The 22300-nt window shown below is 28.6% G+C and overlaps 1 protein-coding gene across 1 annotated transcript; it reads right to left on the bottom strand.

The window, feature by feature from the left end:
- Nucleotides 1-2371: 2371 nt before the first annotated feature.
- LOC113363482 (telomere length and silencing protein 1 homolog) lies at nt 2372-20007 on the bottom strand. The gene is made up of 6 exons (XM_026605983.1): nt 19891-20007; nt 19703-19817; nt 8033-8187; nt 6211-6363; nt 5541-5737; nt 2372-2536 (listed from the first exon to the last, which is right to left on the bottom strand). Exons 1-6 carry the CDS (start codon nt 20004-20006, stop codon nt 2406-2408), a joined length of 867 nt encoding a protein of 288 aa, XP_026461768.1. The 5' UTR covers nt 20007; the 3' UTR covers nt 2372-2405.
- Nucleotides 20008-22300: the final 2293 nt, after the last annotated feature.

Here is a 22300-nt window from a genome sequence, read left to right as displayed (position 1 = left end):
ATCATAAGATTGTAATCTCGAACCCCGTAGACAAATAAAGGCGGAGGAGTAGATTTTTTATTATCTGTTGCCTCGTCTGATGGTTTAGAAACTTTGTTTTCTAGAGCGCTGAATTTGTTGGCTAATTTTATGGGAACGCTTTCATTACTTACTGCGTTGTTCGGGCGACGTCTTTTAGCGGAAGTTACCTCTTGCCATGGGTTTTTATTCGTGTAATCAATCACATCGCGTGCAGTGGACTCTGGATCCATTGTTGCTATTGAAGACAAATTACTTGTTGATGGAATGGGAGTTGGATCCGACGATGTTGATCTGTTTACTGCATCATCGTTATTTCTATTTGTAGTCATCTGGTTCAGAACTAGTTGAGTAGAATTATTTTGGTCTTCGTGAATGATGTTAAATGATTCCACAATTGGTATTGTGGAGTGATAATTTATAGTACTCCCTGACGGGAGCACTATATTTAATTAAAAAGCACTGAATTCACAAGTAAAGTCACTTACTAGATCAAACACTACACTAAACTGTGACTAAATAAATGCTGTTTATTATGCTTGTTGATTGTACTCAGGTATTGTATAATCGATGTGTTCGCTTCGAGCGCTGAATGAAGAATATAATTTTCTATGAAATAAAATGTTATTCGTTTTCTAATCAAACTTACTCTTCGATGGTGCCAGTGATGCCACATTGATATTAGTATTAATGTGTGATGTTTAAATATTGAAGAAATATTGAAGCTTTGTTTAATTTTTGTAATTTTGTTAAGGTGAATCTTACATATAAAATGCTTTGAAAATTGTTCGATGGTTTCTCATTTAATTTTTGGTATTAAATAAAATCATGACGAATTAACATAATATATTAATATTGTTATTTTGTGATAATTCAATAATTTCTTTGTTCGTATATAAATTTTTTTTTTTTCAAAACAAATTCTATTGGAGAAAACTGAATTTAAACTAAAATATCTGACAATTTAGTGCGCTTATGTCCATTATTATTTTAGACCACCAATTGGCATTCATTTCATGGGTAAATTATAGTAAGTTATTGTAATTCGAAAAAAACGAAAACAAAATTGTTTATATATCTCTACGTTTCAAAACCTTTTGACCAATTCAGTCTACCTCAGGGAAAATGGATGTATGCTTGTGTTTTTGCGGTTATAATTTTTTATCGGCGATTTTGAGACTAATCATCCGATTTGAATAATTCAATATTGGAATAGGGTACAAAATGATAAAAAAATACTATTTAATTTTTTAGAGAGCTCCCTTTTCTATTCGTTTGAAAAATTCAATACACATTTTAATTGTGTGACGGAATAAAGAATTGATTAAAATTTTACGATTGCAGGATTTAATTTGATGGTCAAAATTGACCAGTAGACATATGAACATCAAATTATCAGTTTTTTAATAAAAAAATTGATAACTAGTACAAATTTTGTTTTAAACAATATTTTTTAAGGGGGCAATTCAGCCATAATATAGCTCATAAAATAGCGTTGTCTAATTGAAAATTAAGTCTGTTTCTATACTTGTCTCATTTTTTCAAGTAAATTTAACTCATTAATAAACAATAATGAAATAAATTTAAACGAAGTAAAAAATGAGATAATCACTTTAAATTATTTATACTTGTGAAAGTGTATATAAAACAAGAGGGTAATTCGTAGTAAGATCTTGGGTATTCAGTTTCATCAAATGGTTTGAAAATCTGAAATCAGTAGTGTTTTTTGTAAGATATTTGATAAAATGTCAAATTTTAGATAGCATATGCGACCACATACACATACTTTTTCTACTTTAGGTGTCAAACAATTCAAAGTTAGCTGACCACAAGAAAACATAAAACATGAAATTATCAAATTAGATTTTCTGAAAAATAAATAAACTTCGCCTTCGGGGAATTAAACATTTATTAGCTACAATAACAAAAATTTATATACAAAATCAATTTCATACAATATTCACACAGTCATTTACTTATATTAAATTATAAATATCATTTCTAATTACATACTTATCAACCTAATCACACACGCACACACACACATACATATAGATTTACTCAAATCGACCAATCAATTTTATATCCAATCGATCAATAGACATTGACACTAATAATATTTATCAATATATTTATAACAGTGTGAATTTTATTACGTCTTAACACGTGGCATGAAGCAAATAGATTGCCTCATAAATGATGGAGTATATATATGGAAGTATTCCATGGCTTGTAGAAAAATAATCGAAAATGAATTTGTTTTAATGTTGTGTACGTTTTTGGTTAAATTATCTGTATTAATATTAAAAAGCTTTAGTTGTTAAAAACATTTTGCCATAAAAATATAAATGTATATACAAATATATGTACGTGTATATGTATTATGCTCAATATCGTCTAAACTGCTTCTTAAACTTCTCAAAATGAAAATCATCCGATGCCTTGCTGTTCGGATTCTGCGTATCTTCCTTAGATTCATTTTGTTTACGTTTCTTTTTGTCTGGCTCATCAATTTTAACTGAAATGTTTAAAAAGTATATAGGTAAATTTGTATAAAAATCAGTCAAAACATTTAAGAATATAGATTCAGATAAGAACTTTAAGAACATTTGATTATATTTCAATTATACAATTTTGTTTGTGATTTAGTTGCACTTTAAATGTTTCCCTTAATAAAGTATATTCCGTGGCAAATACGCATAATTGCCACCTGCAACAACCATGAAAGTAGATTCTTAATTCTTGTTCGTTATATAGCAGCTACATCACATGTATGCATTATTTATTTATAGCTTATATAAATGTTATATAAAAATTTTATTATTAGTTCTGGAAATTAGTTGAACAATAACAATATTTAAAAAGAAATAAGAAAAGAGATAAAAAAGAAATAGTTAAACACCTAAAATTTAGTTACAACCTAAATCTGCTGCTATTTATATTAATTGCCAAATTATTATAATGATTATTTTCAATATATTCAAGTATTGTGAGAATTCAATGCATGTCAGTATGCGTAGTATTGAGTGGGTATCAGGTATATGTTTATCAAATATTAAGGTTTATGTACCATATTACGGGATGTTAAGGAATGATTGACTTTAAAGATGATTTGTAAAAAAAGTAGGAAAGTAAACGAGCTAAAACTATAAATAAATATAAAATTAAAACCCAAAATAAAAAGAAAATAAACTTAAAATGAAAGTCACAATTCAACCAACAAACGTAAATAATCTTTAAAGTCTTTCAAATTAACAATGACAACTAGCTTAAATCAGGTTTGATTGGAAATTTTGTATGTTTTAGAAGCTTTAAAAACAGTTAATATACTATTGCAAATTTCTTTTAAAGCCTATTCCAGGGTTTTGGGTGAATATTTAAATGAAGCCACCGTTCTTTAAAACATGAAAAGAATGATTTAAAATTTTAATAGTTTTTAATAAACTGTATTATACTATTAGAAAGCTACTGCATTAAAGATTAGCATCGGCAACGTATTTTCGAGTAATTGCAATTCATATTAAGTTAATAACTTATGGATGTATGTGCGTTTTATTAATATGCAGGTTATATAATGGTTATATTCAATTCCAAAAAATCACTGCTAACTCTGATCAAAACTACTCAGAATCCGTTCCCTATAAGAGCCGTGCGATATACGGGGTTTACCTGTATTTTTATTCAATTTATATAACTGAAATGTAAATGTAGAAACAAATGATTCTGTCATTACTACGATATTCTAGGTATTAGAACAATGTAAATAATAAGTGGAAATAATCGTGTAAATCAATGTAAATAAAGAGTGGTCATTTCAAACTCAATTATTAGGACTAAAAATTGAAAAAAAAAAAACGATATACCGTAATTACGTTACAGTATTCTGTAGTCATTACCAAACATATTAATGCCAGAAACACCGCCAAAGATAACCACAGTTGAAAATAAAAGAGAAAAATATTTCAAGTCTACTTTTTGTAATTGCGGGATACTCACGGAATTAGGTTCACTGGCTCATTGTCAGTTGTATGAATCTAATTACGGGAGTCATGAAATTGACAATTTTTTGACAAATATATGTTCGATATAACTATAAAACTAATCGCTTATTAAAACTGATAAATTTGAATCGATTAAGCTTACCGACATCGAATAAAAACTTTAAGCAATGAAACCGTCATATTAACCTAACTAGCTAACAAGCCCATACAGAATGGCGATCGGATCAGGACCGATGCGCTCAAAAGCTTTTTACGTCTTTAAAAACTAATAATTGATGTGCTATTGTATAAAATTATTATTTACCGACCGTTTTCTTGTTTTAAGATCAAAATGAACTCCCGGAATAGTGCACATTTACATTAATTACGTACATAGTACATGTTATCAAATTTTAAAATTCACTATAGTGAATAGGCTAGATAAAAATGGCTGTAATAATAACTGTCTATAGTGAAAATTGGTGTCCATCAGTATCAGTACTGTGTATCATCTAAGTTTCTAAATGAGGACCACAAACTGATACAAATTGGTTTTCAATTGCAGAAAGATTGAAATGGCTGATATACAACAAAATACATACAAAATGAAAATATATACTGAAGACAATTGATATGATCAATACAAAGTTGAATCAAATATTTAAAAATACTAAATGTTGACAGAAAAGCATCTTTCACGCCTTAATTCCACTAGACTGGTTCCAGTATTTTTTTAACTTTTGAATATGTTAGTTCTTCTAAAAATGAAATTGTAGCCAGTACAAGTAATTTTTATAGGCTTTCGAATGGTGCTGATTAAAAAGAAGTCCAAACACAATTCAAAAATTAATTATTTCACTATCATGCACTAACAAATAAATATAACTATAATTATTATAAGTAATGCAGTCCAAACCAATGTGAATAGAGCCTCGTTATTTTTTTCTCCTTATTTTTTTCTCGATATCGTTTACAGTTACTCCAAAAAATAAATTTGAAAAAAGATACTACCACTTTCACATAAATTCATTAATTTTTCGACCAAATGTTGAGCAAGAAAATCGGTATTTCGGATTTTTTTACAAAAAAAAAAACAAACCTATAAATCGTTGAAATACTAGAGTTAAGCCGATTCTGTATGAAAAAGCTCTCATACCCTCCATTAATATTGTTAATTTTTGTATTAATTTAATTATTATTTTCAATTCAAATTTAAATTTAGTAATTTTGTAATTTTACTTGTATATTATATATTACTAAACTCTTAATAAAAATATTTATTAAAATTACTTAATATTCAGAAGTGTTTCTATATTTCTAGAAAATTCTATGAATATTTTAAGTAGCATCAAAGACACCTGCGCGTTTACTCTTTAACCTGAAAATGTAACAACAAAACCGTTACGATTTTCGCAGCGAATCAAGCCGTTACATTTTAACTTCCATGTTGTGGTATACCGACCAATTTATTAAGACTCTTTTTTAAAACGTTTTATATGATAATTTAGTTATTTAATAATGATATTATGTATTGTCACTTACATCTATTATGTTGAACAAAATTAACAGCCATATTCGTTGGAACAAACTGCGATGGAATATCCTTTTTATTCCTCTGCTCCCATAAAAGTTTTAATTTAGCTTCCTCTGTTGCTTCTATATTTTTTATCTTTGCTTCAATTCCCAAATCAACTTCTGGAATGCCACTCAACATTTGATTAGACAACATTTCTTCTGATCTAAATATAATAATTGCATTGAATCAACTAATATCATTTCTAATATACTTAAATGCAATACAAATTCTATAAGCAATGTTAGAAATTTCACTACTCGTTTTGCGTCATTACTATTTTTCACTGTACGTGATTCGAATTTCGAATCGCGCCTTGTAAAATTTGCTAATGGAGAAGTGATCATTCAATAAAAATATAAAAAAACAAGTAGTTTTAAAGTGTCCCAGCTATATATTCATCTGCTAAAAAAGTATATTTTATATTTAAAATATAATCTATTCAGCAAATAATGGAATGCCCTTTTATAACCTTTTCGCATTTGGTATGCAAGTTATAAAACTAAATATTATTTTTAAAAAATTCAGAATCAGAATTTTCGTAGCTTTGAAACCTATATCGAATAAAGGTTGACAAGGTTTGCTAATTGAAATAATAATTCAATTGTTTCATTTTGCGTCGTGGTATAGATGTATTACCTTTGTGTTGTAGATTGTCTTAAATAATCTGGTACTGCTAAAAGAGCAGCTTCTTCAGGTGTTCGATATTTATTTGGCTCTTCTGAATTACAATCTTCATTGCCACTTTTCTTTGCAAGTCCTTTTCGATGTGACAGTTGCTCTTCAATATACCTGAAAAATGTATTAAATAATTATATCAAATAAATTAAATAGTAATTAGATATTATCTCTGAAGGCTCGGGATTATTCCTTCAGAATATCGATATTGTTAAAAATCAATGAACAGTTTTTTTTTGGCAAATTGTAATTATGTGTAGGGAAAGTACCCACAAAATAAAATGAAGTTTTGTTTAAATCAATAATTCTTTAGTGTTTTGTTCTTTGTTTAGAAGAAATATCTTTATAAAATCTTGTAAATATATAGCATTATTAAGCATTTGTTTCTTTAACAAAATAACTCGTTTGAAATAATTCTCATTACTATTAAAGTCATGACAAATTAAAATTATTAATAAAACGATCATAAGTTAATGTGCAGTGAACGATAAAGATTTGATGAATTAAACTAAAATAAAAGCTTTGAAAAAATCTAAATATTATTTGCAAATCTTTTTCACAATTTGAAAGTTTCGAACGAAAACATTTCAACTTCGTGATCGTCAAGTGCTGTTGACTTTATTACATAAACAAGGTTAAATATATGGAGATTGACAAAATTGAATAAATCCTTATAATTATTAGCTGAAGTAAAAAGAAATCTATTGTTTTTTCAATAGTTAAGTTGGCTTCAAATATCTGTATCTCGGGTTGTATAGGTTCGATTAGGCTCTATTAGTCGGCGTTAGAAAGGCGAAATTTAGTACCAAAAAATATTATTAGACAGTTTTGTAATTGATGGGCTCAGTTTGATTTGAGCGCGCGTCAAAAATGGACACTAGGAAAGTAGTGCAGTAAACGGAGAGTTTTAGGTCTGAATTTTTTTACTGTGCTCCGAATTGAATGAAATTTTGGAATTAGGTTTTTCTTACCCTCAAGTTGAAAAGTGAAAACAATTCGGGTTGCGCCATCACTCCCCGGGGGGATGACACCCCTTCTCAATTGTGTAATTACATTTTTTTTAAAATAACGTCGGAAATCGATAGAAGAACTAATTATAAACAAAAAATGTCTTTTATAGTTTTTCAAAAAAACTAATACTTTTCAAGTTACTGGCCATTCATATATTTTTGGCGTTTTTCTTCGTTTTTTTGCATATATCTCCTAAAATATATATTTTAACGAAAATCATGTAATGAACAAAATAATGTCAATAAAAATCTTAATAAATCGGTATTACATAAAGTGTTCTAGGATAAATATTAAGCAAAATTTGAAAGAGCAAAGTCGTTTTTTATTTCGTTCAATATTTAATTGTTGTATTTAAAGCCATCTAGTGTCGAGGTTTTACATTTTATGCATTTCGGTGAAATTGGGTTTTATAGTGCTCAACATTTTAAATGAGTGCTGTTACAAGTTTTTTGCGTGTAAAATGAGTGAACTATAATGCAAATAAGAAGCATATACGAAGTTTTTTCTTTTAAATCATATGGTTTAATGAGCGCCATTTCCATCAGAATTAAAGTAATTTACATTCCATCTAGAATTCACTTCATTATAGACATCTTGATGGATTCTAGCAGATTCACTACTTTACTACAAACTATTTTCAGAACATTACCTTCAAAATTATTGAATAAAACTGTGCATAATTGACTTAAATCGGATTATTCAAAAAGTAGAAAGCCTTGAACATCATTAAAAAATAATGGATTTCTTTTTACTTCACCTAATATTATCTTACTTCATCATTTCTTCATCTTCGTCACGTTTATTAGTTTCTGCAAAAAATTGTGTTCCGATGCCAGTATTATAAGCATCATCGTCAGACTTTAAATTGCAATTCTTCAAATTTGCCATGTTTACCATTCCTCCTGATTTTATACTAAATGGATCTTTCTGTAATAAAACTTTAGAGTTAAAAAATAAAATTAATATAAATAAGTAATAAAATTAAATAAATTAGTAATAATATGATTTATTAATTCTAATCGAAAACATCCATAATATTCATTTTTAAACCATTCAACTTATTGAGAAGGATATTATGGATATTATCTGTTCTATTTAAGAGTAATAATCTAATAATACGATAAATGCCATTTTAGAATAAAATGTTTCTCTCTATCTTTTCATGCCGCAACTCAAAATTAATTTTACTATACTAGGTAGGGCACCCGTACACGAAAGACACAAACAGAGTTTATATCTTGATTCTTTGTACATAAATTTAGTTTTCTTTAAAAAATCACTTTTTCAATCAGCAAAAATTTCATTATATAATAATATTAATTATTAAATATTAATTTTTATGCATGTTGTTTAAATCAATACTTTTGAATTTACTCGATATTTTGACGCAAACTTTGTTAGATTGTTAAATATGTGAATTTGAAGCTATAAAAAGGACTATTGGTGTTGTTCCATCACGTCCAGTTTTCTTATGGCCGCTACATGTTTGTATATGTTAACTTGTTTCTTTGTTTAAATAACAGCATTTATAGTAGAAGAGCCAGTGAACTATTTGACTAACCTGTTTTCTCAAAGCCAGATTTTTTTTAATGATATTTTATTATCGGCCCATTAAGAAAGTACCATTCTGGCAGTCATTCCGCGGTTGCGTCATCATCCCTTCAATTTGTGAAAATGTAAAAAAAAATTTTTTTATAACTTGCTCGCACAATGCTCAAATTTTATATTGTTAAAATCAAATTTGTGGAACACATTGATAAATTGAAGAAACCAGAACCAGTACACCCGCGCGTAACGCTATTAGTAGCCCGCATAGAATTCGTTCGGTCGGATGTGCCATGCGTTACGCGCGGGTGTACTGGTTCTGGTTTCTTCAATTTTTCAATGTGTTCCACAAATTTGATTTGAACAATATTTGCATTACTAAAAGAGAAAACAATAAGCTTTTAAATAACGCTAATAATAAAGTAAATAAACAAAACGCACTATCCGAAAACATTAATTGAAAAATTATTTTATCCTTTTTAGCTAATACTAAAGGATTATTTAGCATATATTACTATACATTATGTGGTTTAAGCCAATATAAGTAGAATCACGTAATTTTTTTTTCGATATCTTTCATGGTTACGCCAAAAATTGAGTTTGAAAAAGGGGCCACTTTGGCATATTTTCAATGATATCTCGGCCATAAGGTGAGATACAAAGTTGAAGTTTGGTATATCGGATGTTTTCAAAATGACGTATAAATTATTCAAATACAAGGGTATTAGTCAATTATGTATGGCAATGCGCCCACACCCTTGCGCGTCGTGACTATTATGTACTCGTCTGGCAGACCCTTGCAACCGTCAGAATGGTCTGGCTTTTTACATAATATGCTTTCTGAACAGTTAAAAGAATACACCCTCAAAATTTGAGCCTTGTGCGAGCAAGTTATAAAAAAATTTTTTTTTACATTTTCACAAATTGAAGGGATGATGACGCAACCGCGGAATGACTGCCAGACTGGCACTTTCTTAATGGGCTGATAATAAAATATCATTAAAAAAATTTCTGGCTTTGAGAAAACAGGTTAGTCAAATAGTTCACTGGCTCTTAGACTATTAGTCAAGAGTGCAAGTACTAAGTATTCTAAATATTTATTTTATTTACGTTAGTTAATGTTATTTTGATGACCTATTTTGGTTTTCCTGCAAAAAGTTAAGACAAATCCAGAGTTACACAAATGATGTGGCGGGCGTAGCTCAAGCAGTGGCTTGCCCGACTCACACTTTAGTAATGCTTGCTTCGAGTTCTAGAGTTGACATAAAAATTTGTATTGTTAAAATTCAAATTACAGAAATCGAATAGTTGAGCTGAATTAAAGCTAGAAGTAAAAAGATTATAACACGCAAAGATGAAAGGATGAATGAAGAAATGGGATAGGAATGAAGATAGTAGTTGAGTAGAATAAAAAAGTTAGAAAATAAAACAAGATTAAGAGAAAGAAGAATGAAGAAGTAGTGGAAATATAAATGATGTATAGTATAGGATATATATATATATATATATATATATATATATATTTTGTTTTTTTTCCGAACAGTAAATCCAATAATAAAAAACAATTTGTTTTTTGAAGATGTTTAATAACGACGTTTCGGAACTAGGTACGTTCCATCATCAGATTTATTCTGTCAAATACAATGTTTTTTAAAAATATTGATTAACATTAATTAATGATGGTCAATACAGATTAATTAGAAAAAAAATTTTTTATAAAGGAATGCATTATGTACCGGGGTAAAGAGTAATAAGAATTAACTAAAAAAGGTTTTATATAAAATTGAGAAGCAAAAATTATTTACCTGTAATAATTTATATATCCATATCACTAATATTTTTTTGTTAAAAACACTCGATTTTTTGGAGGATATTTGTAGATGTTACGACTACACAAGACTTAAACACACTGATATGGAGTTCTGTCGGCCAGATGTAAGGGTCAATGTACGGAATTCTTGGCAAAAATGATTTTTTATGGCTCTTGTATTGGTAATTTACGAAAAAAGAGGAAATATTGCTTTAGTAATTGTTGAGAAATATTATATATATATATATATATATATATATACATGCACATGCATATGCACACCTACATACTCATACATACATATGCACATATCTATATATTAATGTATCTACAATTATATACATGAACATATACGCAAGTGCATGTATATAGTGTATATACAAAAACATACATATAAGCACATATATGGATGTGCATATATTATAACACATATATAATCCTCCGTTAAAAATCGAGTGTTTTTAACAAAAAAATATTAGTGATATGGATATATAAATTATTACAGGTAAATAATTTTTGCTTCTCAATTTTATATAAAACCTGTTTTAGTTAATTCTTATTACTCTTTACCCCGGTACATAATCCATTCCGTTATAAATTTTTTTTTTAAAATTAATCTGTATTGACCATCATTAATTAATGTTAATCAATATTTTTAAAAAACATTGTATTTGACAGAATAAACCTGATGATGGAACGTACCTAGTTCCGAAACGTCGTTATTAAACATCTTCAAAAAACATATTGTTTTTTATTATTGGATTTACTGTTCGGAAAAGAAACAATCAATATATTGAAAAAATCCAGGACTTATCTATTGAATATATATATATATATATATATATATATATATATAGAAAGCAAGAGGTTTTTCTTCAGATGGTGAAATAATATGATAAAATTGTTTCTTGGGCATCCATCCAGTAATTAAAAAACAGTTTTATTGAAAAATGTTACGAATGTAACACGGTCTCCAAACTGACAACATGTTCGTTTGGAATAACCTTTTTTATAATAAAATATTTTATTTATTTTAATTTTACAGTTTTCTAAAAAAAAAATCATAACTTGACGTCTTATCAATTTTTTATTTTATATTTATTTTTTAGTGCAATTTTGTGTGTTTTTTTAGTTATTTTTTAAAACTTATTTGTATGTTTCTCTGAATAAAAACATTTTTCAATAAAACTGTTTTTTAATTACTGGATGGATGCCCAAGAAACAATTTTATCATATATGTGGGAGTTGTAATGATTATGACAATATACTAAATTAGAAACTCCCAACATAAAAAATATATCAAATTTATTGACTATAAAAATATTACCATATCAAAAATATACATGACAAGTACCATTGTTTTTTTACAAATCAAAACCAGCCTGCTTGATATCGCCACACACTCCCTGCCCAGTGTTGATCTCACAGTTTAAAAAGAAAATACAGGGAAACACGTTATAAAAATGTGGTGGGAAAGCAGATTATAGCAGACCAGTGTTGTAATACTGGTCAATTACAAATTTCCATGTTTCGTCAGCAGATCCACCGTATGTGGTGATTCGACCTGTCATCAACTCCATATTCTGCATAAGGTTCTGACTAAAAAAAAACATGTGGAAAATTTCCTGTACCTCGATGTCGGTGAACTTCTAAGATTCAGCCTCGATGTAATTGGTATTAGTTATATCAGAATTACTTAATGTTTAGAATGCATAATTTATGGGTACAGTTTCCATTTCTGCAAGCGTTGCATTCGTATCTGATGAGTTCCGATCAGAGAAAGAAGTTGGTTCTTTATCCAAATCAGGATCATTGGTTTCTTTGACATAAGAGTCCAGAATTGTGGAATCCAATAAATTATGTCAAATTTTGTTTTGACTCGTCGTTGTCACCGATAATGGGAGGTAGCATTATAAGACGATTTGTTGAGTTAACAGAGAAAGAGAGGTTGAATTGCATTCCAATGAAAAGTTCAGGCTCCAAATTATTTTTTCTGTCAGCAATAAATACTGAGGTCTGGGTATACCAAATGAGTAACCTCGAAAGTCTGATCCAGATAGTAAGTGCGTTAACTATGATGGATTGGACTGGACGTACCTTATAGGTCGTCTCTGAAGACCAGTGATTATGGTGCTGCGTCAAAATCAATTTTTCTCAAATCCTCGAAAAATAAAACTCCTTTATCTTCATCTCCATCGTCGTGAGTCACCAATGTGGGAGTTGTAATGATTATGACAATATACTAAATTAGAAACTCCCAACATAAAAAATATATCAAATTTATTGACTATAAAAATATTACCATATCAAAAATATACATGACAAGTACCATTGTTTTTTTACAAATCAAAACCAGCCTGCTTATATCGCCACATATATATACAGTAGAACTCCAATTATCCGAACTCCAATCATCCGAACTCCAATTATCCGAACTCCGACTATACGAATCGCCGATTATCCGAATCACTTTCAGAAAAAAAAATGTCCAAAAAAAGTCTAAGTGCGCTATTATTCTTCCACCAGCGAAGCCAGTGTAGGCACATTGTTTGTTTTGATTTGACGGTGATGTTTAAAAAACAATGATTTTTATTTCTAAACTTGTACATAAGTACATTTTATTTATATTTAAAACATGTGAAAATATCATGTTTCTTTCATTTAATTCAATAAAAAATAGTGCAATATCAAAACGTAACTTTTTTTTCTCTCCAACGGCAATTTTTTTAAAAAAAAACTCCGAATATTTGATTATCCGAATATTTGATTATCCGAATCGGTCCCGGTCCCCATTAATTCGGATTTCGGATAATTCGGAGTTCTACTGTATATATATATATACAGGGCCGGTCCTGTGGTCCTTAGCGCCCGCATGCAACTTTTTTTCTAGCGCCCTCCCCCAGCTATTAATTTTGACTGTTTTAACAGTTTATCATTAAAATTATATAAATATTTACATATTTTTTAAAAATTAATTTTTAATTATTCTGGATTAGTACAAAAAAATTAGATATAATCTAAACGCGTATAAAATCCATTGATTTTAAATTTATTTAAAAAATTGAGGCGATTCGAGGGTTGATTATAATCAAATATTTTTAAATTTTCAATTATTTTTAGCGTATGTGCAATATTAATATTTGGGTTTTGAAACATTTTACTTATTTATTATGCGATTTATTCTATTGAGCAAATCATGCCAAGAGAGCTAAAAAAACTAGCTTTTCATTTTCAATCATAACACTCGTACTTCATGTTGGATTTTTTAAATTTTAATTTAATTTAACTTTTAATTATTTACAATATCCAAAATAGTGCCGTAAATTTCTCCTTATTGATATCGTAAGAGCCGGATTTTATTCATCCTTGCTTTCCCGTCATATTCAGAGTATCAGATTGTTATTTTAAAGCTAAATTTTTAACGTATTTTAGAAGTATTGTCCAAAAATCAGTAAAAAATGCAAAAAAATTACACATTTCTTGAACTATATTGAAAAAAAAACTAATTATATTTGATATGTATTATTTCTGCATAGCTACAAAAGCCTTAAGATTTTCGTTCCAAAAAAAATTTTGCTTCCTTTTTTCATATTTGTTCCATTTCCATAACCCTAACCACGCGTGTCTTCAACATTCAAAGTTCATCAGATGCGAAACATTTGCAACAAAAGCATCTCGGAATAAACATGCCATTTTATAAGCACTGACTCCCCATTTTTCATTTTACCGATCAATAATGCCCAATAATCTTTCGCAGATTTGCGCTTATGGGATTGAACACTAGATAAATTCTTTTTCGATTCCACGGTAACTTCAAACAAAGAAAAAATTGAATAAGTAGATTAAATAATAAACAGAGCTGTTATTTACTAATTTGCAGAGTTATTAATCGGTTAATTGTTTCTACTGATATCACATTGCAAAATAAATATGCTTTTTGTGTCTCCGTATCCCTAGTTAAGTTAGATAGATAAAAAGTATTTATTACAATAGCTGATCATACATATGCATTGTTATTTACACATATTTTTCTACCCTTGGGTACTTTAAATTACATTATTGATCTTAATATATACAGTGAATATTGTGAATATAGAGAGATTACAAATTGAGTGGCAAAAAAAGAGGAAAGAAAACTTCTCCTCAAAAAAAAGCCACAGAGCAGTATTTATAATTATACATAATTATACAAATAAAAAGAAAAAAAAAAACAAAAATAAAAGTTTTATGCTCATCCAAGTATCAATTGCCACTATGGATCGATCAGTATATATTTTGGCATGGCGTGAGTGCCATACCAAATATCGTCTCTTGTGTATTGGCCGAGGCCCGCGATGTTAATATTAGGATGATCCCCACATTTTAACCCTAGTTAAGTTAGATTGTTCATTATAATTAATTAAGTATTCTAGATTTTGCATAAATAATAAAGAATATAAATAATATATTATAAATTTAATTTTCAAAACTCATTTTCGCGCCCCCTTAGGCGTGTGCCCGCATTTTTTGCATGCATCGCATGCAAGACAGGGCCGGCCCTATATATTGTTAGGTTGTAGAAATAAATGAAAAAATAAAAATGTAGAAATGAAAAAATGACAAAAAACGCTTATCATTGATTGACATTGAAAATATTTAACGCATTGTTTGACCCTAGACAATATTAGAATACCCCGTGTTGTTTGACATTAAAAACAAATGAAGACCAGGGCCTTTTCACTTAGAACAAAATCCTCGTTCAGAAGGAATACTTAGGGGTCCATTTGTAGTCGCAGATTTGGCGCTAGTGAGCCGATGAAAAAGTATTTTCAAATGTTTTATGTTGGTTACTAAGAAACGTCAAAGTTATTTTTGTGACATTTTACAAAATGGCGATTCTTGTTTGTTTGTGTTTGTATATTTGTTAATAAAGATTTCATCAGGAATTGCTCTCAAATGCTACATTACTACGTAATGCATTGACATATTAGTCTAATCATAATACACTTTAAGGAAAGAGGTCAGTTCTAGGAAATTGTGTAAGAAATCAAGTAAAAGACATGAAACACAAATAAAAAGCTGTTCCAGCTGTTTAAAATTGGATTACCACTTCACACGGATCTTGGGAGAAAATGAATTGCTTAAGAATGTCAAATTTTGCACGGGATGATTATTAGTTAATAAGAGTTAAGAATGACAGACGATGTAATGAACCTACACTATATGCATTATTCACTAAATTTCAATAAATATTTATATTAATAAGTAGAAAAAAGTGTAGAAGTTATTCCAGTAGATTAGATGTGATATCTATTATCTATAAACCGGTGTATTGCAGTGTATTTATTGATTTATATTTCGATTTGATTGTATATTTATTATAATATAATATTATCTAGTATATTTTTGTTATTACTGTATTATATAAAACATAATCCGATTATAATACCAAATTTAGTTTCAAATACCCGTGTACTAAAATTCATTAATTTTCATTTCAAATATCGATAGAAGAACTAATACGAAAAATATGTTTTATAATGTTTAAAAAAATACTTTTAAGTTACTGGCTACTGAAAATTCGCTTCTTTTTGCAAATATCTCCAAGAATATACATTTTAACGAAAATCATGTAATGAACAAAATTATAGCAAATTATAGCAATTATAATCTTAATATATCGGTGTTTTATAACGTGTCCTAGGAATAATATTAAGCTAGATATGAAAATTCAATTTTTATTTCGTGCGAGATTTAATTGTTGTATTTGAAGCCATCTGGCGGTTACATTTTATATATTATTATACATTTTAAATATTATTATATTTTATATATTACATAGAGTTTTATCGTGCTCAAAATAAGCTATAAAATATGTACTGTTAAGGGTCTGTTTTTTTTTTCATTTAAATCAAATAGTTTTATGAGTGCCATTTCCACCAAAATTGAAATTAATCGTATTTCATCTAGAATTAACTTGGTTCAAGAGATTCCAAATTATCATGCAAATAAGTAATAATGTATATCAAATTAATATTAAAAAAATGTAATTTAGATATTATTACTGAAAATTAATATATAGTACGAGACTATAAAAATTATGGGCAACATTATAGAAGCGCAATTATTTTGAGTGAAAAAATCCAAGGGGATGTTGTACTTTAACCGCGGATACTATTTATTAATTCTTTCTGAATTCGTTATACTGTTTGAAAGACTACAATTCCCAATACTGTCTACAATCTACATCTACAGGAATGACTAAAAATGTTGGATAACCCTTGGCATTAAAATAAATTGAGCTATTGAAAATCAATTTGTTCAATCAATTGTTGTGTTTTTTTCTAATATACTATTTTACTGGACATATTTCAATATTTGTTTGTTTGATGGTTTACGTGACTGATTTGAATTTCAACTCAATCAATAAAAATTAAAATTCATTATATTTAGATAAAGTGTTCAACCGTTTATTTCGTAAATAAAGATTTCGCTTTCATTAAAAACAATTTTCATTTGATATCTTTGAAATGTATACTTAATAGTAATTGTATAAAATAAATCAGTTTGTTTAACGCATTTCGTGTTTGTGTAACGCATTCAATCTCTTCGTGTTCTGAAAATGTATTTTATTTGAGTGTGGAAGTAAACTGTAATCAGTAGGTACCAACGAAACAGCGCATGCATATGCTTCGGCAAAGATTCTGATTAGATGCTCACAACACGAACTTAACTTTGATTAATTTTTATAATTCAACCGCTTATTAATGTCATGCTAGGCTAATGAAATCTACCTTTGTACAAAGTTTTATCAAAATGTCAAAAAAAATTCAACATTTAATTACGAAGAAAGGTCTCGGCCAATCAAAATTATGGGCTAAAAACGTGAAAGACTTTTACACTTTTTTGCTAATTACAAAGAAACATCCAATTTTTGAAATTGGTCTAGCCGTGTTTGAGAAAACGTCGACAAAAGATCAAAAATCGGTTCACACAATCTCATACATAATTTTTTCCAAATTTGGTCTCATTCGATTCAAAATGACTTGAAAATTGAGTGCTGTGTATGATAAATATGGTGAGAGGTTCCATTTCCTTAAAGGAAAAGCGCTATCAAGGAAAGTGAAGTGCTGGAATGTTAACAGAAAATTTTTGAAGACATATAGACCAAGAATCAAGAAAAATATTCAAGAAAATCCTAAGCGATTGCTAGATACAGGCTTCTGTAAGCGTATCTGATTTTTGTACTTTTTCTGAAAATATATACTTCGATGCCACAAGAAAACTTGGAAATGTTGGAAACAGTGGTATTGTCAAAAATCACTACATACAGAAAATGATTTGATAAGGGAATTATGGAATTATCATTTAGCTATGGAGAAAAAGAAATCCAGCCATTATGTTCAGAGATTATATTGATACTGAAGGAAAGGTAATTCCTAAAGATATAGAAATCTTAATTCGATAAATAAATATTGTGCATTGCATTTCGACAGAGTGTGAGGGCAGATTCAGTAATATGAATATTATTTTAAATGAACAAAGAAATAGAATATTAAGCAAATATTTTAAATATTTTATTTATAAAAATGAATGGCCCACAAAAATTATTTTTAATCCCGATAATTGTGTAAAAACTTGGTTAAGGTCTCATCGCTCAGCGGATGGCAACAAAACAAGGAAAAATCAATTAATTTTAGCGTTCCGGTAAAAAATAATATTAGCATCACACTACTGGTTGGAAAGTGTGAGACTTGTAAGTAGTAACAGGAATAAAATTCAGAATGCTTCTAATATATTATGTGGCCATAAACAATATCCCGCCAGGCGCACAATCAACAGAACTGAAATTGTGCTGCCGCAAAGTTTCAGTTTGCGTCACTATTATAGACTAATTTCAAATTTTGTATATTTTATTTACATTCATATTTGTCAATCTATGATAACGTTAGACACTTTTTCTGGTATAAATGGTAAAAAAATACGAAGGGGTTTGTTGCAATTCTGGGGCTTATTGCAATGCTAAAAAACTATTGACGGTCATTCCTAAAGAAAAGCTCTATGTGAGAAAAAGATGAAAAGAAAATAGACAAAAAATGATGAAATTAATAGGAAAGACCAATGAAAGAAGAAGTGGAAAGCCAAATATAAATCAAATTAAAACCTTTTATGTTTAAAATCATAATCTGAATCAGTATAGTGAAAATTTCCAGTAGGTAGTGAACTTTACATAGATTTAAATACAGAAAATTGGTTGGAGTATATCCTTTATAAGAAGTAGGCACAAGTAGGATGTGTTACAATAAAGCTGGAGTAGACAGATTTTTTATGTTCAGATTAAGATTTTGAATGAGAAAGTAATATTGCCCCGAATGTGGTAAATTTTGCATACATTCAAATAAAAAGGATTGGGTAGAGTATATCCTTTATAAGATGTGGGCATATATAGGGTGTGTTAGAGTAGAAATGTTTTGCACTTACTTTAAATAGCTGTCAAAAATAATAAGATGTTAACACTTTGTTGGCTATCTCTATAATTTCATACCAAATGATTTGACGGGCTGTAATAATAATAATTTAAAAATAATTTAACGTAATGTAGCAACACAAGTAGACCATGACTTCAAAAATCTCATAACACCATAACCCTTATAATACGTAATGGAGCTTATGGTATTCTACACTATAGACATTATACATAAATAATGTATAATAATATTATGCATAGAGCATAGCACATATCTTATTTTGTTTTTCTACTGCCAAACCAACTTTGCTGCTTGTATTGCAACATCACTTCGTGTTTTGTGTTGGTAACAAACTTGTTCAAAAGTTATCGGGAACATGTTGTATTTTATTAGTGTGAAAACCGCTCCAAAATAATGGTCAAAAATCATGGTTTTATTTTTATTTGATTCAATTGAGGAAGAGTTAAGTATATGTTAACTGTTATTTTGTAAAAAATAATCAATGGATTTCAAGATAAAATAGTTTTTATAAGAACTCTAAAACTATATACTATACTTCTGCAAACATATGAGAAACGTCTAGCCAAGGATGAAAAATACTAGCATTGTTAGATTAACTATTTCAGAAAATTTTACATACTGCGGTAACTTCTTCAGCCAAACTAATTTTTTGACCCAAAGCTAAACCAATAACATTAACACCATTTGGTCTCTTGCGCAGTTTTTGTAGTTCTTTCATTTCTTCCAACTTTGAGCTACAAAAAACAGAACGTTTGTAAAATTCAATTTCATTTAAAATAATAATTACAATATGAAGTACTTATATACTTTATTTCTGATGAATTATCCTCTGTAGACTCTTCGTCTTCTGATGAATCTTTTCGTTTACGTATAGATTTTTTTTTCGTTGATTTAAATACGATTGGGGCTTTTTCACTGTCCATGTTTGTGAATAGGAAATAATATTTTATTATTGGAAAGAACACTCAAATTAGATTGAAGATAAAAAAATATTTAAACAGTTTTAGTAAATATAATGGAAATTTGCGTTATTAACTATTTTATATTATTTTATATTCAAAGGTTATGACAGATTATGATGTTAATATTTACAAAACAAATGTCATTTTTTTCATTGAACCATAGACATGTCCAGCAGTAGATAGACTTGGGCAACATTGTAAAGGTGCATCCACACCTAACGAACGAACACGAACGAACATAAAAGAACGTACCAGAACGAACGGCAACAGCATAGTGTGCCACAACGATCACGAACGAACATAAACAAACATGGCGAGCAATGTTCCGCAACTTTTTTGATGTAAAAATGTGCAGTCCTGCATTAGTTTTTGTTGTGTTTATAATAAGATATTGATGTTATTGACAAAATTTGATGACTTTAAATAATTTTGCTCTTTCTCGCCACTTTAAATAATGAATCTGGCGTTTCACGGTACATCCTTGAACAAAAAGATTCAAGCCCTCACTGCTTTGAGGCGTTTGTTTGGAATTTTTTGCGTTCGTTCGTGTTCCTGTTCGTTCTTCTTTGTATTTTCTTGTTCGACATGTTCGTTCGTGTTCGTTCGTTAGGTGTACGCACCTTAATCTGAAGCTGATTACATAGATAAAAGAAGAGATAAAAGAAAGAATGTATATTACCCTATGATTACCCTGTTTTGGAAAGGACTACTATTTTCAGCGACAAAAAAATTTCCCTACTAGTTTCGATATATGAAAAACGTCAAAATTACAAAGATTTGCTCGCCATTTTGTATCAAAGATTGTTACCCAAGTTCGCATGTTGTTTCTGTAATTAATTGTATTCAAGTAAGCATTTATGTGAAATTTAATATGGCGAAATGTAACGCACCAACTTGTGGTAACTTCAGAAATATTATAAAAAGGCACTTCTTTCCGGTCTTATGAAGTGAACAAATTAGAAACGTCCAAATATATTTCACAGAATAGTTCTCATGTCTATAGTTCACAGTGATATAAGAAGAGAATGACAATCTGATATGACCAGGAGAACACTCTGCAACTCCAGTGGAAAAGGTAATAATAATTCTGAATATTTTAATACCATTTGCTATTACGTCTTGATATTATATTACAATATGTTATGTTTATTAGATGTTCTTGGGAATATAAATTGCAGCAGAATGTAGTGACTAAAGATAGAAGTGTCCTGACACCGAGGGCATGTAAAATGTATGACACATCCATTATATTTGAGGGAGTTAAGAAGGTTAGCAAACAATGCAATAATTTAGGGTATAAATTGCAACATAGTATAAAATGCCCAAAAATATTCTTAACATTCTGGAAACAATAAATGTAAGGACAAGAAATGTTATATTGCTTCAATTAAGAGTCAGCCGAAAGGACCTCTGCACTATTCTATTGATACAATCGAATCATAAGGAATTCAAGATTTTGTAGAATGCAACTTTATTAATGATTGATTGGAAATAACTATCAAATGCAAAGTTAATGTTAAAGAAGAATGACTCTTAATGAATTTTAATTTTTGGAATTTAGTTTTCTATCAATTTTGATATCAATATATATATTTTATGTCTGTGGGATTTAACTTTTTAAATTTGTTCATTATTTGTCATTTCTTCTGATTATACTATTCCATTATTTATAGTATATACTCTATATACTACATACTTAGACTCTATACTTTTCTCTTCTAAGTTTTTATCTTTTTAATATATTATTATTAGTCATTAAGTAATTAATATTAGTCAGTTCATGTAAATTCATTATACTTATGAGAGCTTTTACTATATTTCTGTATAGTTGTTATATATTGTTGATCATTAAGTAATTCATATTGATCGTTCCTTTTAAGTTTATCATTTTATTGTAAATGTTCCTACACAATTTCTGTGTAGTTGTTATATATTGTTGATCGTTAAGTAATTCATATTGATCATTTCTTTTAAGTTTATCATTTTTTTGTAAACAATCTCTGTGTAGTTGTTATATATTGTTGATCACTAAGTAATTCATATTGATCGTTTTTTTTAAGTTTATAATTTTATTGTAAATTCTCCTACACAATTTCTGTGTAGTTGTTATATATTGTTGATCATTAAGTAATTCATATTGATCATTTCTTTTAAGTTTATCATTTTATTGTAAATACTCCTACACGATCTCTGTATAGTTGTTATATATTGTTGATCATTAAGTAATTCATATAGATCGTTTCTTGTAAATTTAA

The sequence above is a fragment of the Ctenocephalides felis genome, unplaced genomic scaffold, assembly GCF_003426905.1.
Source record: "Ctenocephalides felis isolate EL2017-DRISC unplaced genomic scaffold, ASM342690v1 CF-g0.4_SCAFFOLD_00845, whole genome shotgun sequence".
Classification (NCBI taxonomy): Eukaryota; Metazoa; Arthropoda; class Insecta; order Siphonaptera; family Pulicidae; genus Ctenocephalides; species Ctenocephalides felis.
Note: the sequence above shows the minus strand (reverse complement) of the source record. Positions and strands in the feature narration are given on the sequence as shown.

Bases quoted from the DNA above. Each gene is read 5' to 3' on its own strand.
- LOC113363482 (XM_026605983.1), bottom strand. From the start codon at position 20,006: ATGGACAGTGAAAAAGCCCCAATCGTATTTAAATCAACGAAAAAAAAA. The intron at 6,364-8,032 runs GTAAGATAATAT...TACATTTTTCAG, and splicing joins GAAGATGAAGAAATGATGAA to GTATATTGAAGAGCAACTGT. The intron at 2,537-5,540 runs GTAAGTGACAAT...TAAACATTTCAG, and splicing joins TTTTGTTCAACATAATAGAT to TTAAAATTGATGAGCCAGAC.